Source organism: Felis catus, chromosome C1, assembly GCF_018350175.1.
Source record: "Felis catus isolate Fca126 chromosome C1, F.catus_Fca126_mat1.0, whole genome shotgun sequence".
NCBI lineage: Eukaryota > Metazoa > Chordata > Mammalia > Carnivora > Felidae > Felis > Felis catus.
Window position 1 is genome coordinate 19,665,099 of NC_058375.1, and position 9,762 is coordinate 19,674,860.

The 9,762-nt window shown below is 51.9% G+C and overlaps 2 protein-coding genes across 8 annotated transcripts in view; both read left to right on the forward strand.

Moving 5' to 3' along the window:
* The window catches only part of CEP85 (centrosomal protein 85), a 35,945-nt gene extending 29,277 nt beyond the window's left edge, over positions 1 to 6,668 (forward strand). For all 7 annotated transcript variants that reach the window (XM_003989685.6, XM_023258336.2, XM_045035348.1 and 4 more), the window contains 4 exons: positions 726 to 776; positions 3,137 to 3,244; positions 4,369 to 4,594; positions 4,969 to 6,668. In XM_003989685.6, coding sequence (XP_003989734.2) covers positions 726 to 776; positions 3,137 to 3,244; positions 4,369 to 4,594; positions 4,969 to 5,129 — 546 coding nt within the window. In that variant the 3' untranslated portion in view covers positions 5,130 to 6,668. The remainder of the gene's footprint in view (positions 1 to 725; positions 777 to 3,136; positions 3,245 to 4,368; positions 4,595 to 4,968) is intronic.
* Positions 6,669 to 7,854: 1,186 nt separating this feature from the next.
* SH3BGRL3 (SH3 domain binding glutamate rich protein like 3) lies at positions 7,855 to 9,380 on the forward strand. Its single transcript, XM_011284518.4, has 3 exons — positions 7,855 to 8,041; positions 8,662 to 8,829; positions 8,950 to 9,380. Exons 1-3 carry the CDS (start codon positions 7,994 to 7,996, stop codon positions 9,013 to 9,015), a joined length of 282 nt encoding a protein of 93 aa, XP_011282820.1. The 5' UTR covers positions 7,855 to 7,993; the 3' UTR covers positions 9,016 to 9,380.
* Positions 9,381 to 9,762: the final 382 nt, after the last annotated feature.

Consider the following 9,762-nt stretch of genomic DNA (forward strand, 5'->3'; position numbering starts at 1 on the left):
TAAAAAAAAAAAAAAAAAAAGACCCAGAGGGGCACCTGGGTGGCCCAGTTGTTTAAGTGTCTGACTCTTGATCTCAGTTCAGGTCATGATCTTTCAGCTCATCAGATTGAGCCCCGCTTGCGCTCTGTGCTGACAGCACAGAGCCTGCTTGGGATTCTCTCTCTATCCCCCGCTCTCTGCCCCTCCCCTACTTGCTCTCTCAAAATAAATAAATACACCCCAGAAATGGTTCAGAGAATACCTGAGGTCTCAAAGGACAGGAAATGGCCTATTCGTGGTCTCTCCTTGAACAGCCTTGTGACCAAAGCTATAAATAATAGCATTCATCACATCTGGATAGGCCAGACTTCATTAAACTGAATTTTTGGTCCTGTCCTCTACTAAAGAACTAAAATGTACACTGGTTATATATAAAGTTTATTCTACTGGCCCACAGTTACCCGAGTGAATTCCCCACTTCCTCCCAGTAGTGGTCATAGTCCACATTACATTCCTGTTTAAACCTCTCTGTGAGTAGAGTGCAGAAATGTGAAGCTAGCTAGCTAGGATAGGGAATCTGGGTTTTTTTCTGTGAGTAGAGCTAAATTGCTTTCACCCTGGTTTCACTATTGATTGGCTATAGCCACAGTGGCACTAATAGACCATAGATCCTGATGTAGCCTCTTGCCCTCTGACCTTACCATCAGCCTGTGCTTATAGCCTTCCTTGATAACTTTGCCTTTCAGATTGTGGAGAAGCAACAACAGAAGATGGATCAGCTGCGTTCACAAGTACAGGTGAGCTGGTGTCCTTATGACACCGTGAGCAGGACTTGATGGAATCTCTAGAATTCGGCCAACTCTATATTCTGTGTCATACAATTTGCTCAGTGTTAGGAGTATAGCAAGAATGAGACCCAATCAGTGCTTTTAGCCTACAATCTTGTGGGGAAGAGGTTTTAGCACAGTATTATGAGAACAATGTCCTTGCTGCTTTGGGGGAGCATAGAAGAGTCAGTGAGAGCAGGGCAGGTTAAGGAAGGGTTTCTGGAGATCATGAGCCTGGAACAAGGAGGAAAAGTTAGCTAGGCAAAGAAGAGCTGAATACTTTGGTTTTAGAATTCCAGATAGAAGGAATAGCACACGGAGCGCTTGGGTGGCTCGTTCGGTTAAGAGTCCAACTCAATTTTGGCTCAGGTCACGATCTCACAGTTCGTGGGCTCAATCCCTACATTGGGCTCCATACTGACAGTGCGACTAGAGTGTAATTTAGGTGTGAGGTAGTCAGATTTGCAACTCAGGCTTGAGTGTGGAAAGATTGGCACTTGGAGAGAAACAAAGCTGGAGGCTGGTGGATTATTGCAGAAATCCTGGTGAGAGATGATGAAGGAACCTGGCAGCATAGCAAGGAGAAGAAGCTGTGAGGGACAGATTCAAGTGAATTTTAGGAAGTGGAATTAAGAGGAATCAGTGACTGACAAGATGTAGGGGGTTAGAGAATAAGGAAAAACTAAAGACAACTCCTGGTTTCTATTTTGGGCCAGAGTAGGGAGGTGTCCTTAATTGGGTTCTCCAAAAAACCCTAGGTAAAGCAGGTGCACTCAGGTTCTCTTTGGACTCCAAAAGAGGTTTTCTCATCAAAACTGTGAAATGCATTCACTCTGAGAGCAGCTCAAAGCTGCAGTCCTGCCTTTGCCATCATGTAGGTTGGGCTACGTCTGTCTAGTTCCCCTATTTCAAGTCCTATAAGAAGATAGTCAAGCCTAGTGAGTGTTTATATCCGTTTAAAATCCCAGGTTCCTAGTAGAGCTTTTAATGTGTCTCAAATACATACCCTGAAACCCTCAGCTCTCAAAAAGGTTGAAAAAGCCCAACTTTTTTAAAATATATATATATTTTTAAAATATTTATATTTAAGAAAGAGTGCATGAGTGGGAGAGGGACAAAGAGATGGAGAGATAATCTGAAGCAGGTGCCAGGCTCTGAGTTGTCAGCACAGAGCCCAATGCAGGGTTCAAACTCACGAGCTGCAAGATCATGACCTGAGCCAAAGTAAGATGCTCAACCAACTGAGCCACCCAGGCGCCCCAAAAAAGCCCCACCTTTTACATTTACCCATGATGAAACTTCTCAGGCAAATTAAAATATCAGATGAATTTGCTGGAATCAAGTAGATTCAAAACTGTCACCTTGGGTATTTCATGGTGATGAGATGTTCTCCTTTGGCAGTTTTTTATTAATACAAAATGGGAAAATTCAGAAAATTTTTAAATACTTTATTCAAATAAGTTTCAAAATTGGGGGAGGGGAGTTGGAATGAATAGAATGAGAGGCAAAAAATAACAAACATAAATACCTCCTTCTCCCTGACCCTGACCATCCCTACACACACACACTCTCTCTCTCTCCCTCCCTCTCCCTCCTAACTAGATTAGGTGACTGTGGGAGCACTCCTACCCCTTATCTCTGTCAGAAGCATTTAATACACAGTATTCTCAAGGGCTTTGGCTGTGGGTTCCTCAAAGACTGGTATTGTTTGGTATTCTTTTCAGTATCCTCAGTGCCTGTCACAGTGTTCAGTAAGTACTGAACTCAACTGAATAGACATTTCTTGCCCTCAAGAAAGTTATGGAGAGGAGGGGGAACCATGTGCACTGCCAACAAGTGTACTCATGAGCCGTGATGGAAGTATGAGTAGCAGGGCGAGAGTAGGATTAATAGAATCTGATTTGCGGATTAAGGAAGGCTCAGGTGGGCCTTGAAGGTTTCCTGGGTTATAGAGCAGAAGAGTAGCCTAGACAAAGGGGAAGGAGAGTGAGCAAGTTTGGAGCTGGAGCCTTTGGGAATGAAGGCTGTGCAGTCATTTGATGTGGCTTGGGTAGAGGCTGTGTGGGAGGTGAAAAGAGATGTGGCTAGAAAAGTAGGTAAGGGCCAGACTAGTCTGGAATGCCCTGCTGAGGAGCTGACCTCTAATTGGTCAGCAACTATAGGAGGGTTTCAAAGGGAAGTAGCAAATCAGGGCTTTTCTAAGATAATCTCTAAGCCGTGTATGGGCGGGGTGGGGCTTTACTATATAGTCCAGGCCAGAGGTGACATGGTCTAAACCAGATTTGTTACTCCTCATATGCAATCCTACCACTCCTTGCCCTGGGATTCAGAGTCTAGAGCAGGAGGTGGCTCAGGAAGAAGGAGCAAGCCAGGCCCTGAAAGAGGAGGCCCAGCGGAGGGAGACAGCCCTGCAGCAGCTTCGCACAGCCGTGAAAGAGGTGAGCAGCAGCATCTGGGCCTCGTGGTACTGCCTCCACGAGCCTGATTTCTCAGTGTACCTTCCCCATCCCTACTCCCACAAGAGCCCTCATGTTTGAGAGGTCCCTGCTGAACAACTGTTTTTGACAGAAGAATGGAAAGGGACGCCGCATCATCCTTTCTGTTAAAGGTCGTAATCCCATCTTAGGCCATATTTACCCAGGAATGTGTTTTGGGTGCAAGAAGTCAGTCTCTCGCCCTTTGTTTTCCTTTAGCCACAGGTTTGTGGGGTTGGGGAGGAAGGGTTCAAGAAGACTGAGAGCTCAGTGGTCCTCATGGAGTATACAGAGCTGTCAGCAAGGGGTGACCGAGTTCACTGACCTAGGAAGGAGTCTCTCAGAGCTGGGATTGTCACATGGCCCAGTGTACGTGAAAGGCTGGGACTGGAGGAAGAACTCTATTCAGTGTTTTTAAAACAGAATAGAGGGAGGGAGGGGAAAATGGGTTAAGCTGTTCAGGGAGAGAGAGAGAAGGAGACACAGACATACATGAATAGCTGGTCTTTGTAGAAAAGCCTGATTCTACTAGGTGAAGGTGTAAAAATGCAAGCAGGGCACATTCCAGTGCTGTGTCCTCCAGGTTCCTAGCTCCCTCAGGCCCCCACCCAGTGGCCACTAGCTGTATTGTTGTCTTTCTTGCCCCCTTTATTCCTCTGACACACTCTGATCAGGCTGGCTGGTGGCCACTTTTGTCAGGGTGGCAGGGAGAGATTGAAACCAGTGTCTCCTCAGATTTCACAGTTCACGTTAAGCCTCCTCTAATAGCCTGGTTAACAGAGTTGGCTGAGGGACTGCCTTCAGATAGAGTTCCGAGGGGCGGGAGTATCTTCTCTGGTTCCTGAACAGAAACCTGGAGGCTGATGACTCAGAGTCTGCTGGGGAAGACTCCAGTACTGGAACCCTATGGGCCTGACCTACCTGCAGGAGAACTTAAGCCCAGTTTTGGGAATAGGGGGAGTGCTAAGCCTGTTGGTAGTGGTGGGGAGGGGGCGATATCCCCTGTGACTCGTGTATTCACATACATGTATAAATAGTCTGCCCTTCCCTGGGCTTGGGTTAATGTGTTTGCCCATCTGTCGGCTCAGCTTTCAGTACAGAACCAGGACCTGATCGAGAAGAATCTGACACTCCAGGAACACCTGCGTCAAGCCCAACCAGGGTCTCCATCTTCACCAGATACAGCCCAGCTGGCATTTGAACTGCACCAGGAGTTGGCCAGTTGCCTTCAAGATCTGCAGGCTGTCTGTAGCATTGTGACCCAGAGGGCCCAGGGCCATGACCCCAATCTCTCCCTGCTCCTGGGCATTCACTGTGAGTCCTCAGGCCAGTCTGGGACACAGGAAAGAGTGGCTTTCATTCTTCTGTCACCCCCATCCAATTTTCCCATCCTTTGTGTGATCAAGGCTCTGTAGACCTGGTCACTGCCCCTGGGAGTTTATGTGTTTTGCAAAGTAGATACTCAGTAAATCTGTTTTGGAAGCAGTCATCCTTATGGGTACTTGAATGCGGGACAAACAAAAAATGGCCCTTAGCAAGTTTTCAGCCCACTATCCCCATCTGCTTTTTTAAAAACATGTGTTTTAAGACCATGGGTCTCAAAGTACTGCGTATCCATACCACCCCCTCCATTGAAAGCATCTCCTAACTGACTCACTAACATTCTCTTGAAATGCTCTTCTCCCCAGCTGCACAGCACCCAGGGATTCAACTAGATTTGCAGAAGCCAGATGTGATCAGGAGGAAACTAGAAGAGGTTCAACAGCTGCGCCGTGACATCGAGGACTTAAGGACCACCATGTCAGACAGATATGCCCAGGATATGGGAGAAAACTGTGTCACTCAGTGAGGAATGCTGGGGGTGGCATAGACTCCGTTCCCCCAGGGAAGATCTGGTCTGCTGAGAGCCCAGTCTTGCAGGTCCTGCCCTGACAATCTCTTGCCTCCTATTTGCTGCTATTCCCAGAGAGAAGGGATGGAGGGGGGTACGAACCTGCATCTGGGGCCAAGGGCTGATTAAGGAACTGTGCCTGCCCTGCCCCACACTGGCTTTGCCTTGTTGGATTGCATTTGTCCTGTCATACTGATTTACCCTTTGAGGGTGAGTTACTAATTAACTTTTGCAGGTTAACTGATAAGTCCTCACAGACTGTTCCCAGCCCCAGGCTGACGTCAAAGGTAAACAGGCTGCTCACTTCCCTTTTCCGTCCTCTGGATGGATCCACGTTCATTCCCACTCCATACTTTGGTCCTGCTGATGTCCACTGGAAAGGCTGAGTACCAGTCACAGTGGCCACGTGAGAATTCTCAAGACCAGTCGGCTAGCCTGCCTGGGATCTAAGTTGGCTTTCGGGGTATTCTTTGGCCTGGTCCCACTGCTGCTTCCTCAGGACTCTTGTTCTCACAGATGCCTCAGGGTGATCTGTTTATTAGCAAAGCACCCACTAGAATTGGCCTAGGGATTGTATCCAGGTCTCCTTAATCTGAGCTGTCATGCCATTTTACAGGATATCCCATTCTCCAGCTGCTCTGTCCCATGGGGCCCTGGCCATGTGGTTAGCACAGCTCCCTTCTCCTTTGTTCTCAGGCCATCCAGGTAGCCCCCTTGTAAACTCTTCTCTATGGTTCTGGGTTTGGGCAGGATTTTCCCTCATATTGCCACAGGGCAACTGTCAAGTTACTCACCTCCTCCTCCTGGGGCTGAGGCCAGAGCCCAGTCCTGATTTGTGCCTCTCTTTTGTTTAGGGGCAGGGTCCTTTCCCTTTATTGCTCTGGGGCCCCTTTGAAAGTTCGGAGTACCCGGTATAGCTTGGCTCTAAGTTCTAGCTTTCCGTATTTGCTGGGTTTTGTTTCTCTGGGGCCTTTGGGGACCCTGTGCTTTTCATTTTCTCTTGCCTCCTCATGTATGGAGCATCTCAGAACACAATTGTTTGTATCCGGTTGTTGGGCTGGCCCCAGGCCTCCTCTAGATCTGGAGCCAGGCCAAGCCAAGGCTTTGTAAGGGTATGGAGGAGCACTGAGCAGTTCAGAAGCCAGCCACTGAGTTTGTTGCTAAGCTTTGAGCTGTCAGAGAAGCATCCTGGACCTCATTCTTGGGTCTGAATGAGACTCGTTAAGTGTTTTTACAATTTTGTGTCTTATTTATGGAGTGATGTATCCCTTCCATTCAGAGCAGCCCCACCCAGCCATCCCCTCAGCCTCTGGGCTCCTTCCTGCCTCCTAAAAGCAGAGCTGCCTGGTTGGTCTCCACCCTGTGTTGGGAGCCCAGCCACCATGCTCACGGGTATTTTTCCTCAAAGTTTATAAGCAGTTATTTATATGAATCCTTGTTATGTCAACTGGTTTGTATTGCCTATTTTGATTACAAAATAAAATATTTAACAAACTCCTCAGTTTTCTATCACCATTATCACCATCCCTTACTCCACCCCTCATTTTGCCTTATTGGAACCAAGGCCCGGGTGTTTAGCCAAGTTCCCCAGACAGCAGCAAGGAGGGACCTTTGGCAGGTCCAGCCTCTCATCTGTGTTTCTACCACTTCCGCTCCTCTGGTGTTCTCTAAAGGGACAAATAAGATCTCTTCTGACACTACTTTCTATTGGGTGAAGCTGCCCTGAGTCATTGAGCAAGTCTGTCGTTGGAAAGAGTTTCAGTAAGTCTGAGAGGAAGTCTGCTTCTAGGTTGCTGTGAGGAAGTGGCTTCCCTGGAGCCAGGCAGGGCCCTGTTTGCCTCACGGAGCTAAGGTGGTCTTTCTGGGCTGCTGTTTGAGCCCTGGGGTGGGGTGGGGGGCCTGTGAGGGCAGTCCTGGCCAACCCCAGACAGACAGCTGAGCCCAGTTTGGGCTGATGAGTCTCTCAACCCCCTGGATTTTTTCTGGGAGCAGGAGCAGCTTTAGAATGCCAGCTGGGGTTGGAGTTGAGCTAGGGCCACCCTGAGACCAGCTGTGGATCTTGAACAAGGGCGGGCCGGGCTCCCCGGAGTCCCGACCAACTGCTGCCTCCACCCGTTCTAGAGCTAGCAAACTCTTACCTTGGCCTCCATCTGGTGCCTTGAGGGTGTGGCCCTGTCTCCGGCCACCACCCTTCCTTGTCTAGACTTGCCTGAGTAGAGAGGAACTTGTGGGGAAATCTCCCAGCAGGGGCTGTCCCTGCTTTGGTGTGCCATGGGGTTAGCCACGTATGAGTGTCACCCGGGGACTGTGGGGAGGGGTCCCTTGGAGCAAGATTCCCTAGCCAAGGAACTGTAGGTTTCAAAACAGCCCAAGCCTTCAAAGCTCCAGCTGCGCCGTGCTATCGTGGCACTGAGGGTGGGTAGCTGGGTGCAGCAAACCCGGGCGACGCTGACAAGGCCTTTGCCAAGCCGTCACCCAGGCCCTCCCTGGCCTTTCCGGCCACCGGCCCCCTCCCCCCACCTCACGCTGAACCCCAGATCAGGGAAGGCGCGGGAGGGGACGGCCTCGCGCAGCACTGGGGTCCTCGGCGCGCCCCGTCACTGAGGGGGAGGGGAGGGGGCAGCGGCGCGCGGGGCGGGGTCGCGCAGGCTCCGCCCCGGCCGCACGCCTGCCCGCGCCGCCCATTGGTCCTGAGAGCGGTGACTCGCGGGCAGAGCAGGAAGGAAACCGCTCCCGAGCGCGGCGGCGTCGTCTCCAGGCCGTGCGGCTGCCGCTACAGCCAGCCATCCGTCCGCTTGTCGGCTTGCCAGTCCACCCGCAGCATGAGCGGCCTGCGCGTCTACAGCACGTCGGTCACCGGCTCCCGCGAAGTGAGTGCACGCCCCGGGTGAAAGCTTGGGCGGCGGAGTCCGGGCGCTACGGCCCGGCGCCGGAGACCCGCCCCCAGGGCGGAGCGGGGGGCGAGAAGGTGCGGGGCTCGGCCTCCTGGGTCGAGTCCCTACGCGGGCCCCGAGTCTGTGCCTTGAACTCCTCCGTTGGGCATCCTGGATCCTTAGCAGCCCCAGGACGAGCTGCCCGCGCCCATCCCATCTCTCAGACACGCACTCTCTGCAACCCCCCTGCGACCCCGATCACGTCCTGATCTTGCTCTTCCTCTCCCCCACTTTGTGTGTACCTAGGCAGGGGTGGCCCCTTAACCTGCCTCCACCACGGCCTGCCCTGCCTTCCCCTCGCTGAGTTCCTGGTTCTCTCCACTCTGAACTTTATCCCACTTCCCTTCGTTCTGACTCCCCTCCGCATGGTGGTCCCTCTTCTCATCCTGCCCCGCTGCAAACCTGACTCATCCTCCTAACTCCCTAGTGGCCAGAACCCTCGCCCAGGGTGTAGAGGGACACAAAAACTACTGGCCACAGTCCCTGTCTTTCTGCCCAGGTTTCCCCCGTAAATCCTCCAGCCTGCTCACTAACCCCTGCCCGCCCTCTACCCCCAGATCAAGTCCCAGCAGAGCGAGGTGACCCGCATCCTGGATGGGAAGCGCATCCAGTACCAGCTAGTGGACATCTCCCAGGACAACGCCCTGCGGGATGAGATGCGAGCCTTGGCGGGCAACCCCAAGGCCACCCCACCCCAGATTGTCAACGGGGACCAGTACTGTGGGGTATGAACCCCGGGGGTTGGGAGTGGGGAAGTGTAGGACTTCTGCTGACTCAGAAGTCAGTCAGACCTGGGACAAAACACCAGCACTCAGGTTGACCATCTCTCCCCTCCCCTCGCCTAGGACTATGAGCTTTTCGTGGAGGCTGTGGAACAAAACACACTGCAGGAGTTCCTGAAACTGGCCTGAGCCCACTGGACTCCATCACCACGTCCCCCCGCAGCCACCGCCGGCCATGAAGGACCTTGTGACCAACTCCCTGTCATTCCTAGCCTTCCGACCTTAGAATCTCTCCCTGCAACCCAAGCCCCCCTCCTCCCCCTCTCTAATTTAGCCCCCTCTTCTCCATTCAAAGGCAACATTCCTTACCCACTAGTCTCAGAAATTGTCTTAAGCAACAGCCCAAGTGCTGGCTGTTGTCAGCCAGGCCCTGAGGCTGCCACCCTGCCTGGCACTGGCTGATGGGCACCTTTGTGGGTTCCATTAGCCAGGGCTCTGCCAAAGGCCCCGCATTCCTTGTCCCCTAGAGACAATTAAATGTCCCATTCCACTGACACCGTGTCTGTTTGATATGGCCTGAGTCCTTGGTCTGAGCAAGGCTGGTAGATGGGATCGTCTGAGGCCGTGGTCCCACGGGCAGGTCGGTCGGGCCGTCTCCTGTGTGGCACCTCTGTGTATGATTGCGCACGTATGTGGGTGTGTGTCTGGCATATGCATAACTGTGTGGACCAGCGTTTCTCCAAACAGTGTGGGTGGGTCACTTCCTGATTCACATGCATGTGATAGTGTCCTGACACGCCCGGCTTGGTGAGTGTAGCACATCTGTATGCCTGTCGGTAATGTGACCGCGCCATGTGGCTGCCTGCCTGGGTTCCAGCATCCTGGCTAAGTATGGGCGTGTCATGGAAGTGGGTTCATGGCCGCAGTTCTGCCAGT

Excerpts from the sequence above, each read along its gene's own strand:
- SH3BGRL3 (XM_011284518.4), top strand. The coding sequence starts at position 7,994 with ATGAGCGGCCTGCGCGTCTACAGCACGTCGGTCACCGGCTCCCGCGAA. Across the intron at positions 8,042-8,661 it reads CGGTCACCGGCTCCCGCGAA|ATCAAGTCCCAGCAGAGCGA; the intron begins GTGAGTGCACGC and ends CTCTACCCCCAG. Across the intron at positions 8,830-8,949 it reads ACGGGGACCAGTACTGTGGG|GACTATGAGCTTTTCGTGGA; the intron begins GTATGAACCCCG and ends CCCCTCGCCTAG.